The sequence below is a fragment of the Colias philodice genome, chromosome 23, assembly GCF_061535455.1.
Source record: "Colias philodice isolate Cphi_HAF_F1 chromosome 23, ilColPhil1 Martin Lab GWU primary, whole genome shotgun sequence".
Lineage (NCBI taxonomy): Eukaryota > Metazoa > Arthropoda > Insecta > Lepidoptera > Pieridae > Colias > Colias philodice.
In genome coordinates, this window is record NC_143108.1 from 2,747,449 (window position 1) to 2,775,072 (window position 27,624).

The following is a 27,624-nucleotide window of genomic DNA, read 5'->3' on the forward strand; positions in this document are numbered from 1 at the left end:
ATAATATAGTAGGTATGGTATCCAGAATGCGTATATTATTTAATTTAATTTAATTTAATAATATTATAAAGGCGAAAGTTTGTAAGGATGTATGGATGTATGGATGTATGGATGTATGGATGTATGGATGTTTGTTACTCTTTCACGTAAAAACTACTGAACCGATAACGATGAAATTTAGCACACATATAGAGGGTAACTTGGATTAACACATAGGATAGTTTTTATCCCGGAAATCCCACGGGAACGGGAACTATGCGGGTTTTCCTTTGCAAACGCGGGCGAAGCCGCGGGCGGAAATCTAGTCTATTATAAAGGCGAAAGTTTGTAAGGATGTATGGATGTTTGTTACTCTTTCACGTAAAAACTACTGAACCGATTACAATGAAATTTAGCACACATATGGAGGGTAACTTGGATTAACACATAGGATAGTTTTTATCCCGGAAATCCCACGGGAACGGGAACTATGCGGGTTTTCCTTTGCAAACGCGGGCGAAGCCGCGGGCGGAAATCTAGTATACAATAAGTGCCCTCAATTGGAGAATGAGGTATTCCACATACATCAATTTTATTACTCAAAGATTTTCTTATGTGTTATACCATGGTCTTTCGTAATTATTAAACTTTTTTCAATATACATAATATAGTAGGTATGTTATCCAGAATGCATATATTATTTTTCAGCAAAGGATTAAAAGCATTTTATGACTCATTATCATTTAGTATTATAATAAGCATTTGCTAATGGTCTTATAAATAAAAATATATCGTCGCATAACTATAATAAATCTTATATATAAAAATGAATCGCAAAATGTGTTGGTAAGCGCATAACTCGAGAACGGCTGAACCGATTTCGATAATTCTTTTTTTATTATATTCCTTGAAGTACGAGGATGGTTATTATGTAGAGAATACATAAATATGTACCTCGGGCGACGCCGGGGCGGACCGCTAGTAATAATTAATAAAAATAGTTTTATTTAAAAATATGTTAACTATACGAATCATTTAAAGATTTAAAAGTACAGTTTCTGCCGGCTTATCTATGCCGGCTGGTTTCTGATTCATACGTATGTTATAACATGCTTTATGTCATTTCAGAAGCTTTTAAAAGCTGTATTATTATTTGAATAAACAAATATTTGGTTGTGAGTTTCATAATATCCTGAATACGTATCCGCATACATGGACTACATGACTAATATTCCCTTTCTCATGCCACAGATAATATTATATCTTAGTCATACTAACACAGTATTTGCCTAGAAAGTTTAAAGACAGAAAACAGGGCTCGATTTGAGCATTGTTTTTATTAATTTATTTATTCACATCACACATAATGAACCCCTTTTTTAGTATAATCCTAACTAATTACGAAAGTATATGTAGTTAACATAATAGTCTGACTATCTACTTGTCTGCCACTTCTCCACGTCTAAACCACTAACCCGATTTGGATGAAATTTGGCAAGAAGATAGTTTGAAACCTGAAAAATTGCAGAGGATATATTTCGTCCCGGAAATTTCACGGGAACGGGAACTATGCTATGATTTCAGCTAAGCTAGTGAATGATACATAGAGGTAAAATATATTACGTGACTTTAGTCAGAAAAAACTGACCAAAACTAATGCGTGTGGTAATAGGAGTATCATTATAGGTTGTACCTGTAAGTATTACAACACATTACACCTTACATTACAACTTTCTTTGTTTGGGAGTCACGTTTGAGTGTAGGGTAGCCAAACGTTTCGTTATTTATGTAGGTATTAGCTACTATTATTTTTTATTCGATATATTACATTGGTTATTTTATGTGATATAATTACGCCATATGTGATGTTAATATTCATTTTTTACTTATTTAAGCTTTATTTGTGCACTACAATTTTAAGTATCATCATTTCTTTCGGTTAGTAGAGATTTATAGCGATAATGCCAACCTCTCCATACCTAACTATAGCTATTAATAAGCAAAATTAATTATATCGTGTAAAAAGAAGAAAGCAAGATCATACTAATATTATAAATGCGAAAGTAACTCTGTCTGTCTGTCTGTTACTCAATCACGCCTAAACTACTGAACCAATTATCATGAAATTTGGTATGGAGATATTTTGATACCCGAGAAAGGACATAGGCTACTTTTTATCCCGGGAAAATGACGCAATCCCGGAAATCCCACGTGAACGGGAACTATGCGGGTTTTTCTTTTACTGCGCGGGCGAAGCCGCGGGCGGAAACCTAGTCTAATATAAAAATATTAAACTATTAAATCAATTTGTCTCTATTTTATTAATGTCTGGTACTAAACATGGTTACCCTACACCCATAACCGGAATTATAGGCCTCGTGGGTGCATCAATGCGCTTGTTTAACATACCATGACCTTATAAGTAAGTACTTATTAAATATACGAGACGCGTATCCGAATTGTTATTACGGCACGAATTTGCGACGTCTTTTAAATTCGCAGCGGAGATCTTATAATGGTGTAAAGAAAATCTAATAAATGTAATTGATTGTAGGAATATATATATACACGTATCCTTACTGTGATGACTTAAAGAACAAATTTGCGGATGCATCTTTAAAATTCGCATCTGAAATTTTAAAATTTTGTAGAGAAATCCTAATCTATACATATAATAAAATCGTAGGAAAGTCAAAACTGTACATTGAATATTTTTTTAAAAGAATACATAATCCATGATCTATAATCGATATAGAAGCCAAAAACATAGTTTTTAGAATTTTTGTCTGTTTGTCTGTTTGTCTGTTTGTCTGTTTGTCTGTATGTTTGTCCAGGCTAATCTCAGAAAGTACTGCACGGATTTACTTCAAATTTTGCATGAATATTACTAACAGGTCGGGTCAGGCTGTTATATACATATTATCATGCTATCACCTTCGGGGGAGGAGCTGTGAACCTTTATTTTTCTTACGTATTCCGTGTACTACGACAGCGTACAATATAAAGACTCATGTTTAAATGTTGTTTTTGAGTAAGCCATGCTATTGTCTACCTTTACACTATAAAAACTACGTCTTTTAAGTAATTTTGGCATAGAAACAGTATAATGAATCTTAGTAGTATAAAGACAAATTTAAAACAGCGCCATCTATGAGATTTCATTAAAATTAAATCAATTTACATAATATTAACGCTCCTTGGAAATTCATAATTTAAATATTATGATGTTGGTGAGTTTGTTTTTTTTTTAAAGTTAAATAAATAATTCATATCTTCCCAGAGTAAATTTCAGGTGCGCTTATATTTCATGTGAATATACTAAATTTTTATAAGTGAGGGTAGATGTTTATTATTTGATGTTAGTTACAGTTATATAGGTAATAGACGTAGTATTTGTATTCTCTTTGGGTAATAGTAGATAACAGTGATTGTGTTCATTGGTTACATTTTTAAAAATCTTCGGCTTTTTTTAAATTTTCGCCTTCTTGCGTTCCCACAAAAGGTAAGTTGTAGCTTTTATATTTATTTTTTTATTATAATTATATAGTTAGACTCATGTTTTTAATTAGTTAAAGTTATGACAAAATAAGACAATGATGAAATTTTATTTTTATCATGTATAACTTTTACAAGACTATATTATACGCCCAAAGAAGGTCACTTTAGTTCTTGATAAAACTTTATTTGTTAGTAGCTTTTTATTAAAATTAGGTACACTTATCTTTTGATTTTTTTTTATTTACAGATTCAATGTTCATAAAAATTGACGATTTGCGTGAGGATGTAGTGGAAATTAGTAACCTTGCGCGTGGTCAATCAATATTCAATACATATTATAATAAAATTCTAGAAAAGTGATGTCTGTACAATGAAAATATGTAAAAAAAATAGCAGGGGTTATTATTAAATCGATCTCAAACCCAAAACTGTAGTTATAATTTTTTTTGTCTGTTTGTCTGTATGTTTGTGCACGCTAATCTCAGAAACGGCTTATCCGATTTAGATGCGGTTTTCACTAATATATTGTGGTAATCTTCATTTAACATTAAGTGTTTATTTCATGTTAATCGGTTTGTAAATAAAAAAGTTATGACCATTTAAGTATTCACGGCGAACATTTGCAAAGGCATTCTATTGTACACTATACAGTGTACGATAAAACGTAAGTTATCTGTTATACGCTACAATAATTATTCCTTATAAATGTCCAGGTGATCATATCGAAAGTCCCCAAGGGTGGGGGGGTAAGCTGAGGTAGTAGGGGGGGAAGGGGTCAAATTAGAATTATGCTTACTTCTAGGTAAATTTTATACATAAAATGTCCTTTAAATTATGTCGTATTATATTTTTAACCCCTTTTAACCATTTTTAACCATCAAAAAGATGTGTGATAAGTGTTTGACCGCTATGTTTGTCTGTTTGTGCCACCGTAGCTCGCTAACAGGTAATACGAATTAGATGCGTGTTAGGCAGCATATTTTCCGACGCTGGTTCTTAGATAAAGTGTATCAAAGTCGGTTCATCCATTTATTATACCTAGGTATATAGAGGTAAAAGTGGGAATGTGGGAAAAAATATTAGTTATATTTTTATCCAATTCGGTTTATCCATTTATTAGATTACAGCGGTGAAAGTGGGAATGAACAATAATCGAATGTGGTCAAATAATATACTCAAGCGGCATATCAAAATATAAAAGAGCAACGTGTTTTATCGAAATCGGTTCATCCGTTTATTACATTTAGGGGTGACAGTGGTTAGATAAATAAACCAAATGGAGCATCAAACGACAGGATATGACGTGTACATATAGGTATAATTAGATAATATGGTTTACATCAAAATCGGTTCTGCCATTTACTAGGTGTGGAAAGAGAAGGGTTGAAAGTCTGTGAAAGAAGAGGGGGATATGGGAGCGAGAGGATAGCCACACCCTGGAAATTTTGAACTCTACTCAAAGCCACATAGGCCTGGCTCTTGGCAATTTTTTTTCCTAAAGATACCACTTCTTTTGCCACTGTGATCCATTACAATTTGTGCACGGTTACGGCCCAACTTAAAAGATGTCAAGGAGCAACAAACTTATAGATATCAATATGATGTAGGAATGTAATATGGAGGTAGAGGTAGGTCTCGCTCACTTGAAAATATCACATGAAAATAAGAAACAGAAGTTAAAAATTTAAAAATTAAAAAGAAAAACCCAACGCAACGAAGGAAAAGGAATAAATAATAATTTTACAAACTTCCCGACGATCTTTAAAATTAAGTACCATTATAAAAAAAAAATAATTGTATATGATATGATAATGATGGTATGGCAGCCCCGATGACTTTGTTTTTTTATTTTTATAAATATTTAAAATGGTATTTATTTTTAAAGATCTTCGGGAAGTTTGTAAAATTAGTGAAACTTTTATTACATCGTCTCAAACTTTTTGGTCTGTGTAGCGCATGTCGCGTGACGGTCGGCTGCCGAGTAGGTATAAAGCAGTGTTCGGAGTCATTATCGTACAAATACGATAATTTTGCTACCTACTATGCAGTCACTATTCCACGCGGACGAAGTCGCGGGCACAGCTAGTTATGAAAGAAAATTGATGACTAGGTACGAAAATATTATCTAACATGATTCTTTTATTAAGTCATGTTTGTAATTTTTATGTATTCATATTTTTTATTTTGTTCAAATAAATCTGATAATGGTATTTGATTTTAATATTAGATTCTTAAATACTACCAATGTAATCAAATCTATCAATAAGTAAGGCCAAAATATTAGTCTATATTCTATATTATTCTATAAGTATATTAACAGGAGGTGTATTTATAAGAAAATTAAAAAAAAATATACCTTAATACTATTGAAAATTTAAAAGAAAATAATACACATATTTTGAACGACGTTAATAGGCTCGGATATTCTTATATTATTAAAGTACGAGAAGGTACATGTTGCATTATGAAACAATGTTTAAAAAAGCTGAATAAATATCTAACTACTGTTAGTACATTGTTACTTTAATTAAATATACGCATAATTCCAAACCACCAGATTTAATTACACCTAATTAATATGAATGATGCGCAAAAGCCTTACAAGGAGCCAAGTTTTCACCGTTACGTTCATCATTTGCAATTGAAAGATTTCCCTTCATTTAGACATTCTGTGAGTGCCCAGAGGCGATCCTCTAAGCATCTAATACACAATAATATAGCCTCTATTCCATTGTAATAAGGGCCTTTTTAAACCAGTAAATCACATTGAATATGGACAATGAAGCAACTGAGCTCTCTCCTATCGAAGTGTCGTTGTTTGAGCAGTGTCAATAGAGCTTACAGTTTAATAAACTTTTTAATATTCATTGTTATTGTCTTGGAGAGACAAACAAAATCATATTATAATATGAATGCATTAAAGTCGATATTTGTTTACATATCGCACGCTGAGAACGAAAGTGACCTAATACGAAATTCGTGTTTTTTGGGAATCATCAAAAAAGTGTTCGTAATTTACAGAACTATTTACAAATCATGTCATAATTTGTTCGCATGCAAAGTTATATAAGATATTAAAGTCTGATATCATTTTAGAGGATATTGTCCACCCAAACAATCCATAAAAAATAAATTAAATTAAATTTAAATATTTTTTGTCTTTTTTTAAAAATTACCATTAGATATTGCGTCACTTTAGTACTGAAAACTTGTAAATTATCTTTGACTAGTTTGGGAATGAGTCACTTTAGTATTTTTGTTCTATGCATGCATTTGGACGTAACCTGAATTATGTCAACTTAGTATTAAAATATTAATGGGAAGTAGTCTAATGAAACCAAATGTTAACTAAGAAATTATATTTATTGTTTGTTTCAAGACTCATTTTTACTATTTACTTAATACCTATGGGCAATCAACTCTAATATTGGTATTATTAATCAACAAAAAATTATACTTCAGTATAATTAATTAAAAAAAGTAATACAAAAGTGCAGTTTTAGTTAGGAACTAGTGGTCCGCCCCGGCTCCGCCTGTGGTACATATTTCGCAATAAAAGGTAGTCTATGTTCTTTCTCAATGTCTAAAGATTATCTGTGCCAAATTTCATCAAAATCGGTTCAGTAGTTTATGCTTGAAAACCATACATACATACAAACCTTTCCTCTTTATAATATTACTAGCTTACCGCCCGCGGCTTCGCCTACTTTGTTTCAAACCTAATAAATTATACACTAAAACCTTCCTTCCTTAATCACTCTATGTATTAAAAAAAACCGCATCAAAATCCGTTCCGTAGTTTTAAAGATTTAAGCATACAAAGGGACATAGGAACTGAAAAAGCGACTTTGTTTTATACTATGTAGTATAGATTTATTTCGCACCTCTTAAAGTAAAAGTTTATCTAAAAATTTTGGCTCAGAGCAGATAGATAAATAGCGAATAAAACGCAAGTAAGATCCTGGGAAGTACTAAGTAAAATTCTACTAACAGCTGCGAGTGAAAATCTAGGTAATGAGATACGATGCAGAAACAAGTGGCCGAATGAAAAAAGGTTACTAACGAAAAGAATGAAGCATACCTATCGTTACAGCAGACCTACACTTGCAGACGAGAGAGAGCATAAAGCGCAACGAAGGAAAAAAAATAACTACACAAGAGAAAGAAGAAGAAATGTGTTGATGTCAACTAACTTGAAGAGATTGCTAAAAGTTTCTCAACGAAGGACTGGAGAAACTTTTACAGCCAAACTAATAGAGTAGAGGTAGGAAAGATTTCAAACCTAGAACCTCAGCTTGTAAAAGTAAAGATAGTGAGCTACTAAATAGTAAGAACGATATTATTAAAAGATGGAATTAGTACTTCCAAGAACTGCTAAATTGCACAGAAACTGCTGAAACACCTTCTGCCATACAAAATTATACTAACATCCCAGATATCTCGCTGCCTACAAATAGACGAAGTTAGATTGGCCATTAGGAAACTCAAAAATCATAAGCCACCAGGAACTGATTACATCTCTGTGGATTTGCTTAAATATGCTGAAACTAGCTTTAAGGAGAAATTTTATGAGCTGATAGTCCAGGTGTGGTAGTCTGAAATGACGCCCTGTTAACTTTTCTTTATTCTTTCTAAAAGCACATTGCCTTACACATTGCATAGGTACATGAACCACAGACTAAGTACAGGGTTGCCACAACAATGACATAAGAAAAATTATAGTTAAGTTTTTCTAATATAATCTAATACGCCCGATGAGTGGAACATCGCAGTAACATAGGGTATATATTAAAGCGGTGTGTACAGCACAAGAAAGGTGACATATTTGATTGCCAGAATTATCACGGTATATCTCTTACACGGCATATAAAATCTTCGCCTATGTCCTTTTCAATAGAATATCTCCATACACAGAAGACAAACTAGGCGACTACCAGTACGCTTGGGGCCCTAACCGTTCGACTACTGATCAGATTTTGAAACACTTGAGTTCAATGTCATAACACACCATATTATTTTCGTGAATTTTAAGGCTGCATACGACAATGCTCACCGAAATTTCCTGTACCAAGCGTTGACTGAGATCGGCATTCCACCACAATTGGTGTCACTTACAGCAATGACGTTAAAAAAATAATAAAGCGTCGTTCGGATCCATTCAGTATCTTGCAACCTTTTAGGGCAATGGAAGGCCTTAGGCAGGGTGATGCGCTCTCCAGCCTTCTGATTAACACAGCCTTAGAAAAATGCATCCGAGATTCCAGAAATTGAGACATCGGGCACTTTATTTTTCGAATAGATACAAATACTGAGATACGCGGATGATATAGACCTGGACCGGGAGGACGCTACCAGCAGTGATCCTCTACTGCTGTTAACGCATATCTTGCTATAGACCAAACTCCCTAAAAGCTCGGTCTACAAGTCAAGTTCGTGGCTGTACGTGACTTTGTGTACCTGGCATAATTAATAACAAACCAGAACGAAATATCTGCAGAAATATGTAAACGAATTATGGCTGATTCGGCCTTCTAAGATATTTTTGATCGAAACTGCTATCCCGAAACATAAAGGTACTGCTATAAAAGACCCTACTAAGACCAGTACTAACATACGGGTCCGAAAGTTGGGTCCTGAGCAAAAAATGAGGATTGCCTGCTGGTGTTCGAGCGAAAAATCCTTAGACGGATTTTCGGTGCTGTGCTGGAAAATAGACATTGGAGAACGCGGTATAACCATGAGCTTTATGAAATGTACGAGGAGCGAATGTCTTATAGACCATAAAACTAGGCCGTTTACGCTGGGCCGGATACGAGGCACATATGGACGACAAGAAGGCACCTCTGCGTCTTCTCTATGGAAAACCAGATGGGCCGAAGCTCCGATGGTTGGATGGCATCTAATGATTGCTGTAAAAATCTGGAGAACTCAGACAAAAGACCGAGAGATCTGGAAGAAAATACTGGACCAGGCCAAGGCCCACTAGCAGCTATAGAGCCTCAGATGATGATGATCACTCAGCGAGGAAACTCTTGTATTTCATGATAACTTTTTGGGTATGAATTTTTCGTTTTCTTTTTCATTTTCTTGAACCATTTGTAATATAAAATCATCTTTAATCTCTTCATATAATGACCTAAACATAAATATTTAAACAAATTATTATTGAAACAACGACATAAACTTTAATACGCCATAAAATTAACTTATCAAAATATTATTAAAACGGCCTATTTATACATAATACACTTAAACAAAGAAAGCATTTAATAAAGTACAGGCATAACGAGAAATATGTCGTTACCTTTAGAATAGTTGATAATACAAAAATGACTTAATATGATTTAAGTCACAATTCAAAAACTGCATTTTAGTACAAAAGTGACCTAATACGAATAACGGTCTTTTTAGGATTAGAACATTGACAAAATATTTACTTACCTTTCGGTAAATAAACGCCGCAATCAGGATTAAATCACTTTAAAACTAAGAAATGAAATCACCGTGCCGACATAATACTAAAACGGTCACTATTTTAGCGGAGGGACGTTTAAAATACGCAAATTATAAAGAGACGCAACATACGTGTTTTTCGGTTTCTAGGTGACATAGGATAGTTTTTGATTTATTAAATGATAGAATACCTTATTCTGAGTCATTTTATGAGTATAACTCATTTTTGCAAAATTTTGAGTTAGGTCACTTTCGTTCTCAGCGTGCGATATAATGAATGATTATCGAAATAAAATATCATGTAGATAGTAACATTGCAAACACTATTCAATCGTCAAAAGGTTGATTATAAATTATTATTGTCACTGTTCGCAGAAATTATTTTCTAACCAAAGATTCAAAATCCACTTTTACAAAATAGGCAGGAGTAAATATTATAAATTAGGTACCTTCTAAAAGTTTTGCAAAAGAAAATGTAATACTAACAGTTTACATGCCCAACGTTTTGCCATAAGAAATGCATAGGATCTATTTATTATAGTGTTCTACTACCTACATACGATGAGCTTTTCAATCTCACAATGTTAAACAGACGATCATCTTTCAAAGCTGAATGTTTGTCCTGACAATTTGTGTACGCTATTCATTTCATAAATATTCCCAAATGAATCTTTTTATAGCCACACATTGCACAAATTCCAAGGACTCAATTGTATTTTTCTAATTTCATACCGATCATTTGCAATGCCACCATAGATTGAATAACATACCAATATAACATAGCTATTACCAATATATACTATAAATGACGTATAATATAACAGAAGTGAAAACAAAAGTAATCGACTATTAAATCCGTGAAGATGTAAATTATATAATTGGGCTGTTTACATTCAAGATCTAGCCATACATGTACACTTTCGCTGCAGTGTTATGACTCCAAACTGTCTAATCATTTCTATGGAATACAAATGTTAATTTTAGCGGTTATATGTGGAGCAATTATTTGGAAAGCTATTGATTGAAGCCGTTATACATTTACGTGTTTGTTCATTGAATGGTTGATGTTTGAGTCGAATTTAGTAACACCTATAGTCGAGTTTAAGTTTATTAATGACGGAAAAATAGGTGACGAAATGGAAGCAAATTTATAGTGAGATTTTGTGCTCGAATGTTCAATGATTGAAGGAATTTCGTAAGGGAATTTTTTGATAATGTTGGTCCTAAAGCTTACCTCTTACCTCAGAGTGTTTGTATCATAAATAAACCGTCGAAAATAATCTTTTGATCGATTTAAAAAGTTTTAATATATTTATGTATCTCTATAAAATGTATATTGTACACATTTTTAACATTAATTTAATTTCTAAATATTTATCGATAAAAAGGAAAGTAATGTGGAATTCTATTTTATACATTACGTTTTTTTATTATTTTGGTTGCATAAGGTTCAATGCATTTAAATTTATTTATTTAAAAATATGTTAGAAATTTGATAAAGTTATGAAAATTTTAGTACAAATTTAATATTCATTATGAATTAAGAATATTATGACACGAATTATTTAAATGTATAGCGATACAGGAAAACCGTGAACAAAATTAATTCAGATATTGAGTAACGAAGTGTCAAAAAGAAATTAATAATGTTTCACTTAAATATGTTAATCGGTTCGTTAATTCGCATCATCATAAAATATTAATTTCACTTACTTAAGATGATGTAATTGTTTTAAAAGTACTTTTATTACCCATGTTTGTGATTATGACAATTAAAACTCTCTTCTCACTTTTTATACTGTTTTAATTGAAATCACAAATAGATTGCAGGTTAAAAAACTTCGGCAAAATACTATTCTACTCGATTCAATTAGTAATAAAGCACATCGAATGTTTTTAATGGATTTGCAATAAAATAAAAAAATATATATCTTGACTTTCTTAGAAAATATCCGCATAGACGTTTTGCTCAAACTATTCAAGCAATGGTTGAAAGATAGTAATGGTAATTAGACACTTATAAATAACTAGCTACTAGCTGCTCCATGCGGTTTCACCCCCGTGGCTCCACTCGTGTTGGTCGTAGCGTGATGATATAATATAGCCTATAACCTTCCTTGATAAATGGGCTATCTTACAACGAAAGAATTTTTCAAATCGGACCAGTAGTTCCCGAGATTAGCACGTTCAAACAAATAAACAAATAAACTTTTCAGCTTTATAATATTAGTATAGATATATAAAATTTAGGCAAATGAACTTAGTAATCAAACGTAATTTACAACCATAAAGAGGACCTTATTATAGCAAAACTTATATAGAGTCGTACACGATTAAGCATGATTTATTCAAATCCAAGTAATAATGTTCTCATTGTTTAAACCTGAATACAGTTTCTACACTAATTCTAAAACCATCGATCTTAAAATAGCATAATATGAAAAATCTAAAAAAAAACAGTTCTCAAGTGAAGCTCTCCACTTATTGTTAATTTCAACCGGCATACATATTCAAACGACATAGAAAAAGTTCTTATTAAAAACGGTCGAGAAATGCGTAAATATTATTATCTTTCATTGATAAGAAATCTCTGTAAAGGGGTTTGAAACTTTTTGTATGGACGCTGGCATATCGACCCGCCGCCATTTTGATTTTTTTTCAAAATCGCGGCGCACGATTAAAGTGGTATGTATGGATAGAGGACACATAGACGAACAAAAAATGTCTCATAACATAGTACCCTAAAGCGTCACATTACCGAGATATTTGGAGGTAAATATTCACTTATGAGTACAACGACAAACACTAAAAATAGACTTATTACGTGTCTATATGCATAATATTATCTCCAAATAATCACTCCCAGGTAGATTATTATTATTACAGGAAGAAAGTAGGTATTAATTACATTACTTACATTTTTATGTAATGTATGTATGTTTTTATGTAATGAATGTACCTACTTTCTTCCAATAAACTGTTAATAATAATAATCTACCTGGGAGTGATTATTTGGAGATAATATTATGCATATAGACACGTAATAAGTCAATTTTTAGTATTTGTCGTTGTACTCATAAGTGAATATTTACCTCCAAATATCTCGGTAATGTGACGCTTTAGGGTACTATGTTATGAGACATTTTTTGTTCGTCTATGTGTCCTCTATCCATACATACCACTTTAATCGTGCGCCGCGATTTTGAAAAAAAATCAAAATGGCGGCGGGTTTGATATGCCAGAAAGTTTCAATGCCCTTTTTAAGTTTAATTTGTAGGCGCAAATATGAATTTAAATCATATACCTACGTTTAGACTTTAAACAACTGCAATTAGTTGTTACGCAGATAATTGTATTTTTATTAATATTTTATAATAATATAAATAAAATAAAGTATTTTATAATCATTACCTAATTTTTAAAAGTAACATTAACAGGTTTCGTTTTAAATAAAAATACACTAATAAGTTACAAAATAGGTCAAATATAATATTTATTTGGTCATGTTACGTAGGTAAATTGTATGCATACTGTTAAGTATTTGTGAATCGTGGTTTGACCCACAATGTTAAATCACTTGTACATTGCTAATATTATTGGTTTGGTTTATACTAAACATTGCTAGGTTGAAAGCTATTAGTATAATTCCAAAGGAAAATCTAATATTCTAATATAATAATATAATATAATATATTATAAAGGCGAAAGTTTGTAAGGATGTATGGATGTATGGATGTTTGTTACTCTTTCACGTAAAAACTACTGAACCGATTACAATGAAATTTAGCACACATATTATAGAGGGTAACTTGGATTAACACATAGGATAGTTTTTATCCCGGAAATCCCACAAGAACGGGAACTATGCGGGTTTTCCTTTGCAAACGCGGGCGAAGCCGCGGGCGGAAATCTAGTATAAGATAATAATCAATTATACTTACGCCTAGTTTGTATGATATGATTAAGGCGGTAGAACAGAGAAGAAAAAGCGCAGCTCAAGCTTTATTTTACGGATTTTAGCTCTCAACTTTTATTGATTTTAGACTACAGCTGTAATTATCATACTAATATTTTAATTTATAAATTAGGTTAAAGGAATATCTAACAAAAATTGTGTTTTAGATCCGTAAAACTAACGTCTTTTCTTAAATTGACGCCATCTAAATATGTTTTCATAAAACGCATGCAAATAGCAATTATTGTTTTATCTAGTTTGAACAATAATGATACATTGTTAATAAAACTTTATTCTTGTTTTGTACAGTATAATTTTAGTGAGATTAGATAGTGACAGTTATGCATTGTTTTAACGAAAAAAGAGATCCGATCTCGAGAGACAATTGTTTAATTGTTGTGTGAACTAAAGATCTCTTGGGAATAAATTAAAGTAAAATTTCTTCTAGTTTTTCATCTAGTTTAAGTGTACGTGAATATTATGATGTATTGTTGTTTATGAAATGAAATGAAATTTGAATAACAAATTAGGATTTGTTAGAAATATGCTGTGTTAATTTTTGCTACGTAATTATTATATATGAATAGGTATGTTAAGTTTTAATTGAGATAAAAGATACATGTATTTATGTGTTAATTTGTGTGAAAACATGAGTAGTATTACTTTTAATTTTCTTGCAAAATTTAGCGTTTTGTCTGATTTAATTTTTAAAAATTATGCACACGTATTCCTAGTTGCATTGTTGCTTAAAATAACTGACAAAATGTCATAAACAAACATACGAATTTGCACCACCATAAACACCTAGCATTTACGGCGTCGTAAAAAAGAAAACCATTCATTCATTGCCCCAAAAATTTCACACACTATTAAAAACTTATGTTCACTTGCTCATAGTACTACTTAGGCAGGCATTTCGTCACACCAACGTGACATATGCACATTAAAAGAGGGGGGAAGGAAATAAAACTGAATGTGCTACATGCTTGTTTGACAATTGTACATTGAGCTAAGATGAGAGCATTCGTCTTTTTGTGTGTGGTGGCGGCGTCGGTTGCCATGCCAACCAGGGAGGATGGCGTCATGGAGAGATTCGTTTCCACACTCCGAGACTGTGTGGAGACCGACACCATGCTGTGTTTGAAGGTGTGTTCAGTGCAGTGATTAGTGAAGTGATAAGATGTGATCCTTGATGGATTTATCGGCCTTAAATTTTTCTAATAGTGTTCGATCTAGTATTGTTCTAATGTCCTTAATATTGTCGTCATTTTGAATCTATGGTTTGTTTATATATATCGAAGCTTAGAAGCTTTCAAAGCTCCGCTACTAATAGTTGAGCTTTTAGCGATTTCTTCAAAACAAGATACAATGTTGTACATTAGTGTTTACTTTAACATTAACAGTTTAGTAATGGTATTAAAAAAAACCAATGAAGTAACTCACTACTTGTCATAATTTTTATAACGAAGTCGTCGAAATTTCTTGCGGTTTTGTGGTTGCAAGTGAATAACCATACTCAAATAATTTAAACCATATTGAAATTATTTAAATTTTTTTTTTAAATAATATAATACACCAGTTAAAAACTTAACCTCTATTTTTACAGGAAAAAGCGATGAAGTTCACAGAAAACTTGGCAGTCGCAAAGGAATTGAGCCTGGTGGATGGCATCAATTTCTCCAGAACCGGGTCACCACGTTCCGCAAGGAGCTACGAGCCCTTAGCCGACGATCCTAAAACCAGGGAACTTCAAGTAGAAGAGAGAATCATGGACAACGTTGTTGACTTCCTAGATAACCACGTATTGCAGCTTAGAATGCCAAAGTCCTTCACTGAAGATAACTCTATTGAAGAGGAAGGTATGTAGATTTCACACATGACTTGCAAATGATTTACAGTACGGTTAACTGTAAAGCTCGTTAAGAATAGACGGATGATTGAATAGGTATAGATATGCTAAATGTTGTTCCGTTGTTTTTGAGAACAGTGAATTGGTAATTTTAATGATTGATAATTGAAAATTGAGCTGATAGAGTTGTTCCTTTTACTCATAAATTAATTTATTACCATTGCTTTATGATATCTTTGGAAGTATCTCGATTAGAAAAGTATTAAATGTTATAATATAATTACGGGTAAAGTAGGGTCAAGTTACAAATAATAAAAAACATATAAATGTTATTTTAAAACGTGTAATTCCATACAGAGCATAAAGTGTCAATTTCAAATAAAATATCTCTAACTTATTAAATACATTATATTTGGAAAATAAACATTTAATAGAGCATAATTTGAGTACTTAAATAATACAGTTATACACCATAACAAGGACAATGGGAACGATAACTTGCATCATTTATAAAATCATCACGAAATACCACTATCGTAATAGTTCGTGATGTTTTACTAGTTCAATTACTTTCGTGAAATTTCTATTTGTGTTTTTATAGCCACAGAAAGCTTCATGTAAATGTTGACTATCAAATTTAAATGTGGCATGTAATGGTCGTTTATTTTGGATCGTAGAGGTCATTAAACGGACAAAAAATTAGTATACTTCAATTAATCATTTCGTCTTACTGTGTATTTACATCAAACGAACATAGAGCTGGAGGTAGAGCAAGAGCATTCGAAAACTCGTATTCAGTGTTGAATGTGCATTCGCTCGTTTGACGTAAATGCATTGTTACACGTTTTTGTTTCTACCAATCTTTAAATTAGATTTAAAACTTACCTATCTTAAACTTACCTTCAAATCCTTCATTAAATATATTACGTATATTAAATCTTATATATAAAAATGAATCGCAAAATGTGTTGGTAAGCGCATAACTCGAGAACGGCTGAACCGATTTTGATAATTCTTTTTTTATTATATTTCTTGAAGTACGAGGATGGTTCTTATGTAGAGAAAACGTAAACATGTACCACGGGCGAAGCCGGGGTGGACCGCTAGTACGATATAAAATAACTAGTTCTCAAGATTAGTGTCTTGTCTTACTTGAAGTCCGCAAAGTTAGACAAGCTGAAAAAGAAATTGAAAATATTTTAAAATTTATTAATAAACACTTATGTCATACTTCATTAGAAACGGATGAAGATTATATTAATCCTACATCCGTTTATTAATATTTGAATTGAATCTATTAATTAATTACTATGAAATCTTGAGAGATATTTATGAGTGAATTTTGTTGCATAAGTGGTCTACTTCTCGATGTCAAATTGTAATTAATATGAATTATTTTATTCACTGGCTATGTAATTAAATAAGCATAATTGAGCGGCATGTGAATTGCATAAGTGTGGTAATTTATTTTATTAGATTCTATATGTTTTGGTTGAAGCTGTTTTATGTATGAATTATTTTAAGTTCACACAAAGACGTGGGTGCCTATTGAAATGTTAGATCCCTGTCACATCATAAATTTTATGCTTTAAATATTAACAATAATAATGGAATTGTCAATAGATGCAACAGATAGATCAAAAATAATTCAACGGTCTTCAAAGCTTTTGAAAAATTGTTTTTTGTTCTACAAATTAAAATCACTAAACGACTACACTTATTGAAAAACATCATTCATACTATCAATAATTTTGTTTCACCTATAAGATGTACTAAAATACAATTCACTTCCAGGCCGTGGCAAGAAGAAGAAGAAGCTGAAGAAGCTCCTCCCCATTTTAGCGCTCATCAAACTGAAGTTGGCTGCGCTCATCCCGCTGTTCCTTGGTATCATTGCCTTCGCGGTATTCAAGGCTTACCTCCTCGGAAAGGTCGCCTTCATCGCTGCTGCTATTGGAGCCTTGAAAAAGTTATTAGACTCTAAAAATAGCAAGAGCAGTGGCTGGTCTGAACCTCCTCATGAAGAGCATGGTTGGGAAAGCGGCGGCGGCGGCGGCTGGGGCAGATCCCAAGACGCCCAGAACTTAGCCTACGGCGCTCATATTAAACAGGCGTAATTTATAATACCATAACTAATTTATTTGTGTGAATCTCTATTTATTTCTCGACCACCGTTTGTGAGCGTGCGTGTGACAGTATTTATGTATCCGATATTTATGCTTTAATCTTGACTGATTATTTAGTCTATGTAGGTTTATAGTATGTATCGTTTTATATGTGTGTGATTTTTTTGTATATAATTATTCTATGATAGATATTTTTATATGCTATGTATATTCTTCGTATATTCCTTACAGTATTTTTCGATAGTTTTCTTTTTATCTATTATTTTACCAAATATTTTAAGTTTTTGTTCCAAAGATATATGTGTATTTTTATAAGTATTATGTTTATTTCTTATTAAGTGGTGTGTGATTGAGTGGACCGAGTCATATAATTTATTACCGAGTTATCGAGAGATTGCTTTAAGTTATTAAAATGACAATTATTTTGCGATATGTATTCGTGAAATTAAAATGTGTACAAATTAAAGATTTGTTTTCATTTTACCTTTACTACCTTTGCTCTGTTTAACAAGTTAATAAAATACCTTTTAAGCGAATAAATGTGAAGACATTTCTTTTAATTTTTTACCAATAATACTAAAATTTTCTTAAAGCCAATACTCAACAGTTATTACTTTTAAAAAGTATTACACTAAATAGACTATTGTACTCGTTTCGACGAGTCATGAACTCAGAAATCAAACAATACAAACCTGTTTATGAGATCTCTGTGAGAATCTTCCGTAGAGAGAAAGTTATCCATCATTATACAATTTGAGAGATTAGATATTTGAGTGTGAGACAAACAGTTTAAGATTATCTTTATTGTTATTTTACACACGTTTGAAGTCCTCAAAAATGTCTGCTATTTTAACGAAGTATAATTGTACTAACATATTGTTCTCTTTTTAATAAAAGTTAAGGTTTATATTTAATTTACTAATAATGTACAGTGATTTGTTATTTCTTTTTTGAAATAAATTGAATGCTTATTTTTCTTTCATATAATCGGTACCAAAGAAGTAATTTTGAAACAAAAAAAATATGCTGTAACCGTTAATTAAAACAAATTAAATACAATAACCATAATTATAAATCATAATCAGTGATAATTACACGCTTTCCTACAAACGAATTTAACCATTATATCACATACAAAAAACACATTTTAGAATACATAACACCCGTAAATAGGACACCAAAGTATATATCACTTTCACTCTTACTATTCATATATACGAGATGATATAAGCGACTTAACTTTCATTTTTGTGAAAAATATTTGTGGTTATGTAATTTCTGAAAGCGATCGGATCCTGTCTTACTATATTGATGAATGGCCTTTGTATTTTAGTGTTTGGAGAAACATAGAAATTACCGTCTGATTAGACTTCCTACCCACATAGTATTAAGCACGTTACTATTGTTTTGTGGGTAGAAAATGTTAAAAGCTCTTCCGATAAGCGGCGGCTTTATTACCTCGACTAATATATATCTTTCTCTGCCTTTTATTCTATATTTATCTTTTATTCTAAATACGACTAACGTTAAATAAATAAAGTGACAAAGAGTAATCATATCCTTCTAGAGAAATGAAATATCAAAGAGCAGTAAGCTTGTATCCTTTACGTTACAACTTAACAACTGAGTGACAATTAATCTTCCAGAACTTTCTAATACAAATAGTAACAAAATCTCACTGTCCTTTGTGAAGATGTACAGCAAAATGCAATAACTTAATGCATCTCGTGTGCGCATCCGTCGAACAAGACTTTAGCTATATTTCGTGCGCTTTCAAAATCGTCTTGAGCATACAAAACGCATGCAATTGCTATTTTTAACACTTAATGTATGGTTCCAGATAAGCCTTTGACAAACAGACGAAAGTTTTGTATACAGATTCTGTGGTACTTTATGTGTGAGTTTATGATATTTTGTTTCATTTTTACAGAGTAGAGTGAGAGAATTTTAAATTTACTCTTATAGAGAACTGGAAAGAACATTCATAGTAAGATAGAACTGATAAAAAGTTTAACATAACAGTTTTATTTAAATGGTATATTACATTGGTATATTACATGGTATATTACAAAATTAGGTGTAATGTTCAATTTGATTTAAATTCATTCAAAATCAATTCCTAAATCGTTTTATTTCCTAATCAATCGAAGTCAATACTAATTTAAGCTCGAAAGTGTTTGAATGAATAAAGATTTTGCTCCAACACATTTAGCATAGTGATCGAAGAGTAAGAATAAGGACGTATTTCAAATAGAAACTTGGCTTTTCACACATTCATAGAGTAAACAGTTAACACATTATTAATTGTTGTTCATATAATTACCGAACGTGACTCTATTAAAGATGATATTGTATACTAGAAAGAGTTTACAGAGGGGCAGAAGATTTTAAATGAAAATGAAAATGAAAAAATAAATATTAGGAAAAAATATCTAAACCTTTCATTGTCAGTGCGATAACAGTAGGATTATTTTTGCCTGTCTCTTAGATATAGAAACGGAGTACTTTATTTTGAAGAATTATTATTTCGAATATGGAACTGATAAGTCACCTTTTATATCAAGAACAAGTAGAGGTATCAAGTTATTCATAAATTTATTTCAAACAGTATGCATATCAGGCACTATGTAATGAGCTTTTAAGTTCAATTCAATGAAAACACTTTTCCTTCCTGACTTATAACCAAAACTTCTGAAATACCTTTACAACCTTAAAAAGCTTAGATTTAAATAGCTATTAGATTTAAAAATGAACTTTACTTGCACCTCTTTTCACCAACAACTATTACTTTTTCTACTACGACTCTCTTAACTACTTATACTGCAACTGCCTCTACTTTAAAATTTTAGATAGATGTTTTTTCTTAAAAAAGCTCCAAATTGAAATAGCTAATAATATATCTAAAAAATCACTCTCATCACAATCCTTTTCACCTACTTTAACTAATCCTAGTACTAACTTTACAATTTACACCAGACACTTACTACACGTACTATCTCTACTATCTCTACCCCTACACCCTACTATCTCTACTTCACACACGTCACACGTCAAAAATCAATCCCTATGGAATGCAGCGACCCCAATACGAGCTATAAATCTCGCCACACCCTGTAGGAAGCGGTACCATTGAGAAAGCTGGGATGAGTCAGTAGCTCTTGGCCACTTGGCCGTCGAGAACTGTGACCTTGACGTAACGGTATCGGTGCGTGCGCGCACACTGGTCGATTTATTATTGTATTTATTTAACTAAATTTAGCACGTTATTGGCATTTTTTAAATTAAAACCTATTGATAATAAAAAATTAACATTACACAATGTAGGAATAGATATAAGGCAGCATAATAAAAACATATAAAATATGTCGTACTATTTAAAATAATATGAAAAAGCTTGATCAATTATTACTAATTCAATAATAATATGTCCAACTCAAATAATTCTTATTTATTCAATTCCATAACTCAACTTTTGTTCCAAAAGCGGTTTATATTAAACTCTGTAGAACTATAAAAACAACATATGTATTATCATATTAATGTATAGACCAAAGTTGCTTTAATCAAATCATTTCAAGTAATAATAAATAAATAATCTTAAGAAACTACAAGAAAAACTGATTTTTACAGTAAAAGCTTAGTGAGTAAGTACCTATGTAGATTTTTCTACGTGTTGATTATTGAGTTTTATAAAATACAATGTTATATTGACTATCTGGCATTTAAAAATTTGGCAATTCCCTCTAAAAATGATGTGAAGTTGGAGAAAAAATTAATGTACTGAATTTTCCTTTGATCAAATTGTAGAGTCACACTGCAATTTGTATTTGTGAACGAAACTTGTAATTTACTCTGCATAAAACCATAAAATTTAATGAAAAATGAAATAAATAAATAAAAAGTTTCCATTTATTAACCACCTAGTGTGATTCGACTTCCACGCACTTGGGTGCGGCACTACGAACTTTCGTTCCGTTTTGCGGCTTATTACAATGAACCTTACACGAATATCTTACGCATCCAAAATCTCACACCATAACCGTCTCTATCGACTTGCAATACGAGTCATAATCGCTTGTATACATTTGTAGGTCAATAAATTATATACGGATGTGAGTATTGCGTACTTTCTTAGTTACGTGAAGTCGTTACGTGTCATGATATCATTGAACTTCAGGTGTCTGTAACATTAGATCTATTAATAATTTTATATATGCAAATGCATATGCAAATTTATAATACTTGACTAGAAGTACTTAGTAGGCTATGCGATAGTTTTCCTTTTTAATTTGACTTAAACTTTTATGAATAATGCAGAATTGAGAATGCAGATTAAGGTCACATTGGCACATAATTATAAATTATGTCATGAGTAAATTCTGTGTGTAAAATACGCATTAGATTCCTTATTTTTTAATAATAAGCAGTTACATCTAATATTAGGTACAAAGTGTGATATTATAATATACCTACGATTAATCTGAATTAAAAATGCAGGAATGAATATATACAAAAACATCCTGTGTTTGAAGTGAAGTAGTACATTTAAAAGGAAAATTTATTTGACCCTCGTAAAATTAATATGTGCAAAATATATGTTGTTTAAATTAACCTAATATGATAATTAATTTAAAACCAATATAAGTTCTAAAAATACACCTTCAAGGAGAAAGTTAATAAGTTAATGTTAATGTTCTTCTAAGTGCTTTCCAAGACAGTTAAAACTAATGACATTTTACGAAAATCTCTTTAAGTTCAAAACAAGTAACAGTTAAGTAATTTTAAAGCACAAGTAGATGCAACTGTATTTATGTTAGTGTAACTGTTTAACATATTTTTCAAGTAAAGATAGTTTAACTATCTTTATCGTTAATTCAATGACTAAAAATAGTCAAAATATAATTTTAAGTTATATTCAATTAACAAAGAAAATTGTATTTTTTTTGAGGTTATAGTTTATTGCGAAAATTAACCCCGGTCGTCAAACAAATCTTATACGGGCCAGGATCACTTTTATAAAAAGAGGATAAAATAACTTGAACTTTGAAAAAATAATAGCATTAGGTACCTATTAACACTTCTTTATTAACATTACATTTCTTTTTAATATAATTCCTTAATACACTAACCAGGAGGAAAAATGCGACGTAAAAAAGAAAAGAAAAGACGTGTGGCACTCGGGGACTGCCGCGGTAAAGCTATTGCATGCTATGCCTTCAAGCCACACCTCCGCGCCCGTCGGAGTGGCGAGCGTGAGGTTTTTCGTTACTAAATTTCTGGATTCGGTCCCCGCGCTCAAGACCCGCGATAGAAGCTATGCAATATCTTAAAAAACTTTGAAAGCATAACTCCAATCATAAAACCAATCAAATTTCTTCCTTAATCCTTACACGCACCTTCTTACACGCACATAAAACCTTGAAAGTATTCTACCATCAAATTACTCAATGAATCTTCAAACATGCAACTGAAAAAATAAGGATCGTCTCCAAAAAATCAATCATTGCATACACCCGACCTCCTTCCTGCGAATATCTACTTTCACTGACTGCACCACGTAACTGATGTAACAATGCTTCTTGCCATTATTTAATCGTTTTATAATGAATGCCACTGAACTTGACTGAAACTAATCATGTTCTATGGTTTTTGTACCAGTTTAGAGCTGTGACTTAAGGTTCTGACGTCATAGATGTTTAATCATTTTGTTTGTAAGCTTTTATGTTGCACTAGCTTTCCGCCCGCGGATTCGCCCGCGTTTTCAAAGAAAAACCCGCATAGTTCCCGTTCCCGTAGGATTTCCGGGATAAAACCTATCCTATGTCATATGTGTTAATCCAAGTTGCTCTATATGTGTACTAAATTTCATTGTAATCGGTTGTTGCGTCAAAGAGTAACAAACACACACACATCCTCACAAACTTTCGCATTTATAATATTAGTTTATTTATTTATGTTGTATATACCATAAATAGTAAGTAAAACAAATCGTTGCATTAAGCATATGAATTTTCATTTAATGTAAATGTAACAATGTGTGTGTGTGTGTAACAATGGAGAACGTAATAAGGTTTATGTATTTATACTTTGCATATTATAAAGTTAGTATTGTATTGATTTTTTTTACTTCTTTTCACCTTAATTTTCTTCAGTCTTTTAATTTAAAAAGCAAGCAATAATAAATGTTTAATTATCAAGCAGATAGAGATTACAATAGCTTTATCGTTAACTTAACAAGACAAAGGTCGTGGGTTTGACCACTTGTTAAGTAAAAAAAAGTTTCAGTTTAACAAGGTAAACTGTGCTGACCTAATTTGTTCATCTATACATATAATAAAATCGTAGGAAAGTCAAAACTGTACATTGAATATTTTTTTAAAAGAATACATAATCCATGATCTATAATCGATATAGAAGCCAAAAACATAGTTTTTAGAATTTTTGTCTGTTTGTCTGTTTGTCTGTTTGTCTGTTTGTCTGTATGTTTGTCCAGGCTAATCTCGAAAAGTACTGCATAGATTGACTTCAAATTTTGCATGAATATTACTAACAGGTCGGGTGAGGCTTTTTTAAACATATTATCATGCTATCACCTCCGGGGGAGGAGCTGTGAACCTTTTTTTTTCTTACGTATTCCGTGAATTACGACAGCGTACAATCTAAAGACTCATGTTTAAATGTTGGTTTCGGGTAAGCCATGCTATTATCTAGCTTTACACAATAAAAACTATGTCATTTACGTAATTTGGGCAGAGAATCAGTTTAATGAATTTATTAGTATACAAATTTGAAACAGCGCCATCTATGAGATTTCGTAAAAATCAAATCAATTTACATGATAACACTACTGAACACAATGTTAAAAATTAATAATTTAAATATAATTATGTTATTTATTTATTTATCTCTTTAACCCATATCTTCCCTTCCCTATAAGGTGCGCTTATAATTCGTGTGAATATACTACATTTTTAAAAGTGAGGGTAGATGTTTATTATTTTAAGTCAAACTAGACACCATTACAGTTAATCTAATATTGATTGTGTTCATTGGTTACATTTTTAAAAATCTTCGTGTTTTAAAAATTCGATAACGAGGCGGGACTCGAACCAGCATTCTTTAGTGGTCGAAAATTTCTATTCTTTATAAATTTATTGTTTATGAATTTATATTTATAAACAATAATACAAAAAGGTTAGTTCGTTGATAATTTTATTATTCCTTCATCATTTACATGTTGTAAGTAAAAATATACTTTGACTGTTAATACTTTTGTTCAGTATTTACCTGTATGATTATTGCTTGGTAATTAATATATTTTAATGTCGTATACCTAATTAAAAACATAAGTTTGATGTGAAACTAGCTGGATTTATTTTTACACACTCACAGTCTTATATTTTGTGTTAATGTTAAAATAGTATTAATAGTGTAAATCATAATATTTTTTCACAATTAAAAATATTTGGTGTTGGCATCGAATTAAACCGCGCTGTCGTTTCGTTCACAAAAAGTGAAGTTATGAGGACCGAATATGTAGCCGCCTCAACTTACGGAAACGAGAGTAACCTGCGTTGTCTGTTAGTTATTGTATAGTCGAATTTAACGTTACATGGAAATTGGCATCTAATTATATGTATAATACTTATATTAAATCTGTAGAGGTCAATTCTGTACATGAAATATATTTCCTAAATAACTATCACGAGGTGATTAGGGATCGACACTGACGCCAAAAATTTTTGTCCGTCTGTCTGTCTGTATAACCGTTATAGAAACAAAAACTACTCGACGGATTTAAACGAAACTTGGTACAATTATTTTTCATATTCGTGAGCAGAGCAGTAACTCCATTTTAAGCTTTCGTCGCGTGTGCAACCTTAAGGGTTAAAGCTACACAGAAATCAAGTATGAAAGAAATGTTCTCCATATTATATAAAAAATATCTCCCGACATCATAATTAATGTCTATCTTTTATGGTTGAGCTTAGGAGTTCAAAGCTTTCTGATTATATTTGTCTACTAGCTGTGCCCGTGACTTCGTCCGCGTGGAATAGTGACTATGGGATCTATGACCATGGGCTCAAGGTGGGGCAACAATAATTGTTTTTATTTTCATGCTTCCACTCCCACGCCCACTCCCAGGCCCAGGCCCACGCCAACGCCCACGCCCACTCCCCTTCACAATTGGTACCTACCAGATCAAAGCCAGGGTAAGCGCCCCACCCAGCCCCACCGTGGCTACGCCCATGCTGAATTACTACTTAACATACAATTATTGAGTAAATACGTACTACCATAAATAATTAAAAGAATTGTTATTAAAATTTCTTACTAAACTGAGCTAAAAAACTTACGTACCAACTTATTAAAGAAAATCAAGAAATGAAATGCCTAACCTATACCAAATAGTTACTACATAATATTGTAATTAAAAATTATGATTAGTATATAATATCGAAAATCAAAAAAGAAATGCCTAACTAATTCTACGTAAAATTTCTTTTAAATTATGTCATATTATTTTTTAGGAACCAGGGGGGGAGAGGAGCAAATTCTATTTCCTTCCTTTCTTAAATGGATGTTTTTAATAATGTATGGTGTAGCCACTGATCAGCTTAATCGATACTCAATTTTTATCAAATCCAGCAACAAATCCAAATTAGATGTTTCCTGTCTCACGCACGTAACTTAACCGTTTAGACGAAGAAAAGTGTATAGAAAAAGGAATAAATAATTTCATAAACTTCCCAACGATCTTTAAAAATAAATTATTATATCATTTTTTCATTCCCACTTTTACCCCTATGTAGGTATAATAAGTGGATGAACCGATTTCGATACAATTTATCTAAGAACCAGCGTCGGAAAATATGCTGCCTAACAAAAAAAAGCCGCATCTAATTCGGTTTACCTGTTAGCCAGCTACGGTGCCATAGACAGACACACACACACACACACAGAAATACATAGCAGTCAAACACATAACACCCGTCTTTTTGCGTCGGGGGTTAAAAATATAATACGACATAATTTAAAGGACATTTTGTGTGGAAAATTTACCTATTAGAAGTAACCATAATGTTAATTTGACCCCGCCCCCCCTACTACCTCAGCTTACCCCCAAACCCTTGGGGAATTTTGATATGATCATCTGGACATGTAAAGGAATAACTGTAGCGTATAACAGATAAATTACGTTTTATCGTACACTGTACAGTGTACAATAGAATGCCTTAGCAAATGTTCGCCGTGATTACTTATAAATTGTCATAACTTTTTTATTTATGAACCGATTGACATGAAATAAACACTAACTGTTAAATGAAGATTACCACAATACATTAGTGAAAACCGCATCTAAATCGGATAAGCCGTTTCTGAGATTAGCGTGCACAAACATACAGACAAACAGACAAAAAAAATGTTAACTACAGTTTTGGGTTCAAGATCGATTTAATAATAACACCTGCTAATTTTTTTCTACATATTTTCATTGTACAGACATCGCTTTTCCACAATTTTATTATATGTATTGATGATGATGATGATTGATGATTATAACACTCTCAGTCCGTTTTAACTTAATTTTTATTTACTCGCATCAGTGCCACCTAAAATATCTTTATATCGAAATTCGAGCAAAGCTAAGAAAATGAGAAATAAGAGTTCTCAAGGATCGTTAGAGGTAAGAGGCTTACTATTGACCGAAAACAACATATTGTGTTATGCCGAGAACCTGAAACCGCTTCACAACGAGAATT

The 27,624-nt window shown here is 31.8% G+C and overlaps 2 protein-coding genes across 2 annotated transcripts in view; one reads left to right on the forward strand and one right to left on the reverse strand.

Moving 5' to 3' along the window:
- LOC149477918 (uncharacterized) overlaps positions 1–27,624 on the reverse strand; it is a 600,334-nt gene that overhangs the window by 68,310 nt on the left and 504,400 nt on the right. The window lies entirely within an intron of this gene.
- On the forward strand, positions 14,870–18,326 carry LOC149477925 (uncharacterized). Its single transcript, XM_089709745.1, has 3 exons — positions 14,870–15,031; positions 15,492–15,744; positions 17,529–18,326. Exons 1-3 carry the CDS (start codon positions 14,900–14,902, stop codon positions 17,849–17,851), a joined length of 708 nt encoding a protein of 235 aa, XP_089565871.1. The 5' UTR covers positions 14,870–14,899; the 3' UTR covers positions 17,852–18,326.